General features: G+C 34.8%; 2 protein-coding genes across 2 annotated transcripts; one reads left to right on the top strand and one right to left on the bottom strand.

Annotated features, from left to right (window-relative positions):
• Positions 1-1126: 1126 nt before the first annotated feature.
• Positions 1127-6085, top strand: LOC110869154 (putative kinase-like protein TMKL1). The gene is made up of 2 exons (XM_022118444.2): positions 1127-1858; positions 4731-6085. The coding sequence occupies exons 1-2, from the start codon at positions 1333-1335 to the stop codon at positions 5324-5326; spliced, it is 1122 nt and encodes a 373-aa protein (XP_021974136.1). The 5' UTR covers positions 1127-1332; the 3' UTR covers positions 5327-6085.
• A 1270-nt stretch (positions 6086-7355) lies between these two features.
• LOC110869153 (F-box protein At5g07610-like) lies at positions 7356-9065 on the bottom strand. The gene has a single exon (XM_022118443.2). It carries the CDS (start codon positions 8906-8908, stop codon positions 7562-7564), a length of 1347 nt encoding a protein of 448 aa, XP_021974135.1. The 5' UTR covers positions 8909-9065; the 3' UTR covers positions 7356-7561.
• Positions 9066-11172: the final 2107 nt, after the last annotated feature.

Raw genomic sequence — 11172 nt, forward strand, 5'->3', positions numbered from 1 at the left:
GCCCGCTCAAAAAATTGAAAAAACCTTGCTCGAAATTACCTCATTTATAATCGAGTCGAGGCCTAGCCAAGACTGGTCATTCCTTTCAATTAAAGCCCGATCTTTTAATATACGTGTGTGTATAGATTAAAAATTATGTGGTTTATAAATTAGAGTTATAGGATCTTTTTATCCCCAACTATTGGCTATTGGCGCTGCCACCCCCAACTATCACTTTGACGCTTGTCACCCCTAGCTTAACACTTAGTGTGTTCTGTCACTACGTCGTTAACTAATCACTAACTTTTGATCCAGTTACTATACTTTTAGGGCACGATAGGGATCTTAGGAAGGTTTTAGTGATCTTAAGACACCCCCAAAAGTATAGTAACATGACCAAAAGTTAGTGATCAGTTAACGACGTGGTGACAGAACATACTAAGTGTTAAGTTGGGGGTGGCGGACGTCAAAGTGATAGTTAAGGGTGACAGTGACCAATAGCCAATAGTTAGGGGTGATAAAATCCAATAACCCTATAAATTATATGTTATGTAGGTGTTAAAATTATTATATCTATTTATATACGTGTGTGTGTTTAAAAACTAATAAAAATACAAAAATAAATAAATAACTAAATGAGCTGACTCAACCTTTTGACGAGTTGAACTCCAATTCAATATTTCAGCTCGTTAAAATAAATGAGTCAAGCCGATTCAGCTCAGTTTATAAACAACAAAGTCCGATCTCACCCTGGTTCGACTCGTTTAAAGCTCTACCCCTGAAAACACTGTATCGAATAATTTATTGACCCAATCAATAACCCATAATTCAAGTAGAGCTTCAACATGTAGCCTTCAAAAGGGTTTAAAAAAAGGCAGAAAACTAAAACCAATCTATTTTTATATATCTCAAAATAACTAATAAAAATTATTTAAAATCATAATGTATCCATATAAGTTATAATATTGAACAACCGACAACAAATATTTATAAAACATGTAAAGAAAACAACTACAAAATTAATTAGCACCTTCCAATGTTATAAAAAAGCATTACTTAATGGTTTCTTTAATGCACCTTGAAAAGAAAATTATATTGATTCCAATAAGACAATGCCCCACATCCATTCTCTTCCCTGTCTACTCTTAAAACAGAACAAAAAGAAACCTTCTTCTCTCATACAATCCATGAATCCAACAACAACATTAATGTCTTCTTTGTCTGTCTTCTTATAACACCAAACAAGTTTCAAACTTCCAACCCAGATCCCCCCCCCCCCCCCCCAAATGGGGTCAGTTTGAATCTTTGAACCCAACCCAGATCCTGTAGCTCCACCATTAGATTCCAGCCCAAATGGAGAAAAGACACATGATTATATTGATTGTGACATTATGTTCATCTTTTGTTTTACTTGTTATTCTTCTCTTGATTTGTATGTGTAGAAGAAAAGGGTCTGAAACCAATGAGTCATGGGATAAAGAAGCAAACAGTGAGTTTAAACAAAGTGGTGTGGAAGAAGAAGAAGAAGTAGGAGAGATGAAAGGGGATTTTATTAAGTTTGAAGGTGGTGAAGATCTAACATGTTTTGACATATTGGATGCTCCTGGTGAAGTGATTGGGAAGTCAAGTTATGGGACTTTGTATAGAGCTAATTTGTTGGGGGATTCTAGTGTTTTGTTGTTGAGATTCTTGAGGCCAGCTTGTTGTAGTTGTACTACTACTGGGAAGGTACAAGATATGATGCATGTTGTACAACTTTTGGGGGGTATTAAGCATCCTAATTTGGTGCCTCTTTGTGGGTTCTATTCTGGGCCTAGAGGTGAAAAGCTTCTTGTTCATCCTTTTTACAGGAGAGGAAATTTGGTTCAGTTTATTAGAGGTGATTTCTTGTTTTCTTTACATAATTTTATTTATTTTTTATTTGTTGATTTGTATGATTACAATAAAAAAAAAAGTAAATTACAAAAATCGTCTATGCATGTCAGTTATTGCAAACTGTGTCCTTTATTTTCAATAATTACAGAAAACGTACTTGATGTTTGCAAACTCTTGCAAGTTATGTCCTTTAGTCCTAACTCAGTTAATTTTTTGTGGTTAAATCTGACCAAATGGACTCCACCTGAGGGTATTTTGGTCATTTTACTCTCATGTGAGGTTCATTTGGTTAGATTTAACCACAAAATACTCTCATATGGGGTCCATTTAGTCAGATTTAACTACAAAAATTAACTAAGTTAGGGCTAAAGTACATAACTTGCAAGGGTTTACAAAACATCGAGTACGTTTTCTGTAATTATTGAAGACAAATGATACAGTTTGCAATAACCGACATACATAAAGGACGATTTTTGTAATTTACTCTTAAAAAATGACTTTAAGGCTTTTTTTGGTTTTCTTAAAGATTTTTTTAATGAAATAATGTCGGGTAATGATAAAGAAAGATTTGATTTTTACTTTTGGCTTTTCTTTAATTTATCTTTAATTTGTTGATTTGTATGATTAAAATATAAAAAATTGACTTTTACTCTTTTTTTTAAAGAATTTTTAATGAAATAATGTTCTTGTTGGGCTATGATGAATAAAGATTTGATTTTTACTTTTGGGTTTTCTTTAAAGATTCTCAATGAAATAGTCCCTTTTTAGGCAATGATAATTTTTGAAAATGCAAGAAAGTTGAATAATATAATTCATGAAAAAAAATAGATGAAAATAGTGTGTGCAAGCACTAGTTACTTATGTCAGCAAGTGATTGTACTATAACACCATTTGATGCAACATTTTTTTTTTTTTTTTGTACATTTCCCATGTCAAGAAGGTTAAAACTTTATTTACTTTGGTAAAGATTTAACCTTTTATGACTTTCTTGTACATGTTTTTTACTTTTTTACCTCTGTGCTTCACAGTTTACATGAATCTTTATATTCATATTTCTTTATGCACATTTTAAAACATTATTTTTTTCATCAGTTCCTAATTATATGCTAAAAAGTTAAACAAGATATCTTGTTGATATCTTGAAGATTAGAACTGTTTGTTACTCTCCATGGCTTTATAGCCTAGTGGCATCTTGGTGGTGAGATAAGACTTTGGGATCAATAGGTCCTGGGTTCGATTCCCACAAGGGGGTTTTTTCCAATATTTATTGGGTTTCCTCCTGAATTGGTGTAGATGACTAGTGGAGATGGATATGATCGGGTGATTCCGTTGGTAGCACGATGATACTCCAGTGGTCCGTCAGTGATCCAAATTTGCCGTTAAAAAAAAGGAAAAAAAAAGGACTATTTGTTGCCAATTTTGTGACTAGCAATTTCATACTCTAGAATGACTTTTATGGCATTGAAAAGTCAAATTTTGGCTCTACTAATTAGAGGGTGGTTACAATAATACAATTATGTCTTTACTCAGATAATAATTAAATTATTCATCTTAATTATTATTTAATTTATTAGTTTATTATTACCTGGCAGTCTTCTTCATATAAAAAATGGATTTATTCTAGTTTTAAAAGGGTGTTTTGATTGGATATGATATATGCATGTGGGGAGGTCTGCTGGGTCATTTTAGTCATCAATTTGGATCTTTGTTTTTATTTGATTTTCTACTTGCATTTAATTTCCTTCACATGCTGTTTATTATAATACATCCAAGTGTATCAAATTGGGCCAACATTTTCCTTTAGAAAGTCAAGTCAGTTAACTTTTTTTAACTGTAAGAACAAGTATCACTTCTATTATTGTAGAGTATAATTTTATTTACGGTAAATTATTTTTTGAGTCCCTGTGTGTTAGTGGTTTTAACTAGTTGAGTCCAAAAGCAAAAAGTTTAACGATCTGAGTCCCTATAAGCATTTTCTTTAACCATTTGAGTCCAAATTTTAACCTTTTGAGTCCAATTTTTTGGACTCAAATCGTTATAAAATGAACAAAATTGGACTCAAAACGTTATAAAATAAATGGCTAGGGACTCAGGGCGTTAAACTTTTTGATTTTTGACTCAAGTGGTTAAAACAACTAAAAAACAGGGACTCAAAAAGTAATTTATTTTAGAGAAAATCGCGAAAACAACCATTTATCTTGTCGCGTCGCGCAAGAATCATGTCTATAGCCATGAAATACGTGAATATGGCATGTAAAGATGTATTTATTTATGTAATAATAACATAAAGTCTGATACGTAAGCAAAAGTAGTTACATGGCATTTGTGTCGCATAAGTGATGGCTATTGATGTGGATTCTTTTTTTACATGACCATAGAGATATAACACACTAGTAGTAGTAGGGTTGTTCATAAAGCTCGCGACTCGTAGCTCGCTAGAAAGAAGCTCGAGAAAAACTAGCTAAAAAACTCAATTTGAGATGACGTGAACCAAGCTGGCTCATTTTGTAACCAAGCCCAGCTCGAGCTAAGCTCGGCTCGGCCCATTGCTCGGCTCATTGGCTCGTTCTTAGGCTCGTTTAACTCTGACGTAAAGCTCAAGCCAAGTTTAGCCGCCTGAATTAATTTCGAGCTTGAGCTCGACCCCACCCTGGCTCGACTCGGCTCGACTCGTTTACAGCCCTACACACTAGAAATATGGTCACTTTCATGCTTTTCTCTTTTATTTTTGAGTTAAATGCCATTTTAGTCCCTGTGGTTTGGCCCATTTTGCCAGTTTAGTCCAAAGGTTTGAAAACGCAAATCCAAACGTTCTTTTAACGAGTTGCAATGTATATTCAATCGGTTGCTTATGTTTCTTTGATTTAACTAAGCAGATGAGAACGGCGACTCGCACAAATGGGAAATCATACATAGGATATCAACAGGCATTGTTAGAGGATTAGTTCATCTTCATACAAGCCTTCAAAGACCGATTATCCACGGAAACCTCAAGTCAAAAAACATACTTCTGGGCCGAAATTATCACCCGTTTGTATCCGATTTTGGCTTGCATCTTCTCCTGAATTCCGCAGCATCACAAGAAATGCTAGAAGATACCGCGGCAGAGGGTTACAAAGCACCCGAGTTGACTAAAATGAAAGAGTCAAGTACCGAAACTGATATCTACAATCTCGGGGTCATTTTACTTGAACTAGTAACCGGTAAGGAACCGATTAACGGTAAAGCAAGTCCTGATCAAGATCTATATCTGCCAACCGCGATTAGAAACGCAATGTTGGGTCATCGGATGTCGGATTTATACCATCCGGATGTTCTTAAAGATGATAATGGTGCGTCGAGTCGTGTTAACGAAGATATTATTATCAAATTTGTGCAGCTCGCGTTGGCTTGTTGTTCGCCCTCGCCTTCTCTTCGGCCCGACATAAAGCAGATTTGTAAGAAGCTTGAAGAAATTGGACCAAAATCTTGAAAATTTGTCATGTCGGAGACAAAAGAGTAAACTGCCGTTTTGGTCCCTGTGGTTTGGTCAATTTTGCCACTTTAGTCCAAAACTCAAACTGTTTGCATCTGGGTCCCTGTGGTTTCAGTTTTATTGCCATTTTGGTCCAAAAATGGAATCATGTCATATTTGTCTTATAAAATCCTGTTATTTTGTCATTTTCCGCAGGGGCAAAATGATCATTTCTTTTTTATAAATAAATACCATATTTTATAAGACAAATATGACCTGATTTGCCTCTGAGGAAAATGACAAAATTGCAGGATTTCATAAGACAAGTATGACCTGATTTCATTTTTGGACCAAAATGGCAATAAAACTGAAACCACAGGGACCCAGATGCAAAAGGTTTGAGTTTTGGACTAAAGTGGCAAAAGTAACCAAACCTCAGGGACCAAAATGGCAGTTTACTCGAGACAAAAATAGTCAAAATTTTGGAAACAATGAGATTGTTCATAGTTTTAGTCACTGATTTAGCATGGTGATGATCAAATACAGTTGTATTGAAAAGGGTATTTTTGATATGGGTCAAACATGTTCTTGAATGGTCAAAGTCAGGGTCTTTATTGGTTGACCCATTTATTTATTGGTGTTGCAGTTCTTTGTTGAACAAGAAAAGCAAAAACATGAAAATTGCCAATTATTGAGAACATGCAAGGAGATACAACTGTTTTCTAGATTCTATACATACAGCTGTTATATATATGACAAATCAAGTATTGCATTAAATATAATCTTTTCTCTCTCACACACATAAGACTTGAGGAAATCCAGGTCATTTTCTCTAAATATTTTGCTGTCTACTAGGTGATGGAGATTGGAGAATATGACTATATAATATACATTGTAAGATATGCTAAAAATTATTGCATGTAGAATATGAGTGATTTTTGTTGATAATTTATTTGATGGTTGTTGGTCATGTTGGTTATAATATATTTATATTATAGAATGGTTAAGGGAGGTTCTAATGATAATCATCAAACAATAGTATTTGATATTTTAATTCTACTAGTGGGACATTACTGGGTACGTTTGTTTGTTTGATATTTTATAGGCTTCTACTATTCTCATACCACAAAATCTTATTTTCACATCCTTTTTCACTCTATCGCTCTCTCTCTATATATATCTATGTATGTATAGAGAGAGATAGAGGGGAGAGATGTGTGAATATTAAGGGGATGTTTGACAACATCTGAATGGTTAAGTGCTGAACCAGTAAGAGGTCTGAATCATTAAGTGCTGAACCAGTAAAAGGTATTAACCATTAAGAGTCTGTATAATGTTTAACCGTTCAGAGGTAAATGTTTAACCAATTTAGATTAGAGATCTTAACCATTCAGACTATATATAAATCTTAACCATTCAGAGGCAAATGTCTGAACCATTTAGACATCTGCTCGTGAAACAAACACTCTGAACCATTAAGATGTCTGAACCATTAAAAGCCTCATTAAGAGGTAAACAAACATCCTCTAACTCCCATTTTATATCGGTTTTTGGAATGATTTTAAGATTTGGTTTAAGGTCATGGGTAATGAGTTTAAGAGTAAATACACGCCTGGAAACTCGCAAACCCAATGGTTAGTGAGTATTATCGTACCCCACGAGAATGAATCTTAGTACGGGTTAAGGTTGTTCACTCAAGTACGAGACATGAAATATCATATCTGACCTATTGACATCCCTAGTCCCTAAATATACAAACCAAATACGAATTTAAAGTCATATCAAATAGAAGAATATCCTTCACATTCTTATATAGTTATATAATACTTTTAAAACACATGAGAATGAAGAATGTGATTATATAGTAGGGGTGTGCACGGTTCGGTTATTAGCATAATAGCATTATCCGTAACCGTAACCGAAGTCATCGGTTATCTTGCTTTGTAACAAGCTAACAATGCGATTTAAGCGCCAATCGAACTCTGCTCCTCTGTAAATACATTAGTATCACATCAAACATACATACATACATACAAACATACCAAGATTCCATGATAAACCTGAACCATTAACTATCTATAGGTAAACTTACATACCAAAGTTTGAAACTCGAAAGCGAAACAACATATGATATAAAGGGCGAATAAGCTAGAACGAAAAGTCGAAAACCTATATGTTTAAGTTTGAAACTTTAACCAGACACATAACAGACAAGTATCCCACAAAAAGAAAAAGGTAAGTACAACATTTCGACTAGACGTTAGAAAGCGACTCGAAGAACAAAAAAGCACCTGGCCATCGACCCAGTTTCGAAAATCCATCATCCGCAACAGACAACCTTGACGGTTTAGATACGTCAAGATCACAAAGCTCCTGATACGTCTTCGAAAAAATATTGTATCTTACAGCCTTCCCAGGTATTTCCAACACCAAAAACGCTTCATCTTCCCCTTCTCCCTCAACAAAACAATGTATCACAAACGGCTGTGCCGACATGAGTGAACGCAAAGCCCGGATAATCACGTCGGTTTCAGGGAATCTACTCATCACTCGATTAAGATCTACATGGTACTTAACCGACCACCCCGAATAATCCCTATTCATTTCATAAATGTCAAGCTTCAAACTTGACGCCGGAAATATATCGATAAACAACAAGCAATCGTTAGACTCGACTATCGGATAACAATGCTTCTTAACATTCCACCCATCGTGCACAACAGGCGTAGCAACTCTATCGACGCGATCCTCGTCAATCTTCAAATACAAAACATACCCTTTCTTGTTAACCCAATGAACCGCACCGTTCCAATACACCCCACCCATAAACTCGGTATCAACCTGATTCCCGCACGGCGTCCCAAACATCCTCCACTTCCCCGTTTCCGACGAGTAAACCTCGATCGTATAAACATGATCACTCCACAAATGCGCTCTAACGCACACTACCTTATAACAACCCGACTTTACCGGATCGAAAACCAACGTCATCCCACGCGGTCGCCTTCGAATCCAATCGCACCCGTGAAGATTCGGGAGCTTCACGACTTGGTTAATCGTCGGATTGTACACATAATAACTAGCATTATACTCAATATCCTTTGTAACATTACAAAAGTACTCATTCAAACTATAACAAAGCATCAACCCATTGCAAGATTGCAGCACAATCACACCCGAATGTGTCGAATTCTTCGAACTCGACGAATTCGATAAATTCGATAAATTCGACAAATACCCATCATAATTCAACCTTTTAAACGGGGGTTTAACATTCTTGTCACGATCAAAACACACAAACTCATACTCAGGACAAGAAACATTACCAAATCGTTGCAGAAACAACCCAGAAGGGGGATTAGGGTTAGGGTTTCGAGCAAGGGCAAAACGGGAATCGGAAATCAATAATTTCCAATGTTTGGATACGCATTTGGATCGGAGGAGTGATCGGATGGGTAACCGGAGTAGTATCTCGGTCAAAACGTCGTCGTGCGAGGCTAAATCGGTTGATGATAATGATAAAGATGTTTGATCGTTGGTGTCATCATCATCGGAGGTGGGTTTTTTGGATTTGAGATACTGGGTGATGTTTGTTTTCATGGTGTCACGTGCTTCGGTGGTTGATGGTGGTGGAGGCACGTGCCGGTGACATGTGAGTGATCGACGGTGAGTTATTAGCGGTTCGGTTGATTGGGTGTTGGCTGAGGAAGAAATAGGGTGAAAAAAACTAAAAAGGTTTTTTTTTTTTTTTTTTTTTTTTTTTTTTTTTTTTTACAAGTGAGATGAAGTGTTGTTACATTGAACATTGCTCACAAAAAAGTCTTGTACTTGAATAAAGGGTGTGTTTGACTGTTTGGAAATGTGTTTGAAGTAATTAATTGTCTTATTATTATTATCATTAATGTTTTGAGAATATAATAATTGGTATAATCCTTATGGTTTAAGATACCTTGATTTTTATATATTGATATTTGGAATTTGGAATTTGAAATCATGTACTTTTATATGAGTATTCATCGAATCGAATTAGTTTTGAGTAATTTGGGTTGTTTTATTAGGGTTTTTTTTTTTTTTTTGAATTGGGTTTTTTTTTTAATGAAGCAAGTTTGGCTTATAAACACTAATTAGAAGTCAGTTTGATTCGAACAAACTGAATTAATAGGAAAAGGTAAACTTGTAACTCAATCCGGGTTTATTGAAATAAAATGCTATATGTGATATAAAGTATATAATTCAAATTCATATCATAGATTCATGAGTCTAAACCGAATTCTGAATTTATAAACTGAATTACAAGAAAATCATAATTTTTTTTATTCAAAAAAAAAAAAAAAAAACGATTTACATGTAATGTAATATACAATTTAAATTTGGATCATAGACTCATGACTCGAAACCGAATTCATAAATTTACAACGGATTCTAATCTGACTTGATAAACTAAACTAAACTTGAATTTGGTTTTGTTTGAATTTTTTTAATTTTCTCGGTTTTCTGTTTAGTTATTGACCATCCTAACTTAACCTCGTATATTTTAGCCTAAACATTTTCCCCGATGAACGCTTTACGCTTCCCTAGTAAGCACACTTTGGACGTGCTAAAAAAGTTACATATGTAGCATACTCTCTCTTTTTCCCAAGAATCACTCCATTTGCTCCACTCACAACTCTTTCTCCAACTCTAAAACCAACCCACTCCGCCACAATTTCATAACCCTCTCCCTCATAAAGTCGGATTTTAGGTAGATTTCCACAACCCCCCCCCCCTCTCTACTCACCCTCAAAACCATTTGGATGGTCTTAGCATGTATTAGTAAAGCAAAACATTTATAGACTTGTCATTTGGTATTTAAAAATTGTAGTAATGAATTTAGTATATATGTTTATGTGACAAATCTTATCATCTAGTGCATTAGGTATAATTGTCTAGATGTTATGTTAAGGATAGATTTAAATGTTTGGTTAGTCGTTGAGGTTCGCAAATTTTGTATAGTTGGTCCAAAGTTGATTCTGATAGTTGTAAACTTATTACTCGATGGTCCTTGTGGTATGAATATTGTAACTTTGATGGTCCTTACCAGATAACATGATAAAAATCATGAGTTAAGTGTATGTTAAATGACCAAATCCTTTCTTCTTCATCTCAACACCAATCCCCACCTTCATTGCCATTTATAGATCCAAAAACCCTAATCATAATTCGTTCATGATGTGGTTTAAATTATGTTGGAAATTTAGTGAAAATGAGTTTTTCACTAAATATTTTGGACATCAATAATATTTATATATGTGTTGTATAAATAGTAATTTATGAGTTTGTGTTCAAACTATGTTCAAATAGAGCTAAGATGAATGAGATATCTAGGCTTGAAGTTGTATATTTGGAACAAACAAAGATGAGAAAAATGGATTGAGATTTGGCACCTTGTCCCACATAAGTAGGATGATCAAACTTAAAGTGGTATATAAGGAGGAGCACTCCTTGTAAATTATTTCCTTAAAGACAAATGTCACGACCCCCGACCCACCCTGGACGGAATCGGGTGCCGTGAGCAGTCCCGTGGTACCGGTGGTTATTTTTTATTTTGAAAAACATTGCAGCGGAAATTTCATCAGGACCGTGAGTTAGGAAAAATATCAGAGTTTAAAAACACCGGATTTTATTTATTAAATAGATGGGATAAACTCATATTTTACAAAGGTAGCTTTTAATATAGAAACGATATTTCTTAATTTGATTTAATTAATGAAATAAGCCACTTCTTGATGCCTTTCGGTGTCGGATTCATCATTTGTTCCAATCTACTGTAATTACCTGAAAAGTGTTTTAAAAAGGTTTTGTCAGCGGGAAATACTGAGTGAATC

The sequence above is a fragment of the Helianthus annuus genome, chromosome 7, assembly GCF_002127325.2.
Source record: "Helianthus annuus cultivar XRQ/B chromosome 7, HanXRQr2.0-SUNRISE, whole genome shotgun sequence".
Taxonomy (NCBI): Eukaryota; Viridiplantae; Streptophyta; class Magnoliopsida; order Asterales; family Asteraceae; genus Helianthus; species Helianthus annuus.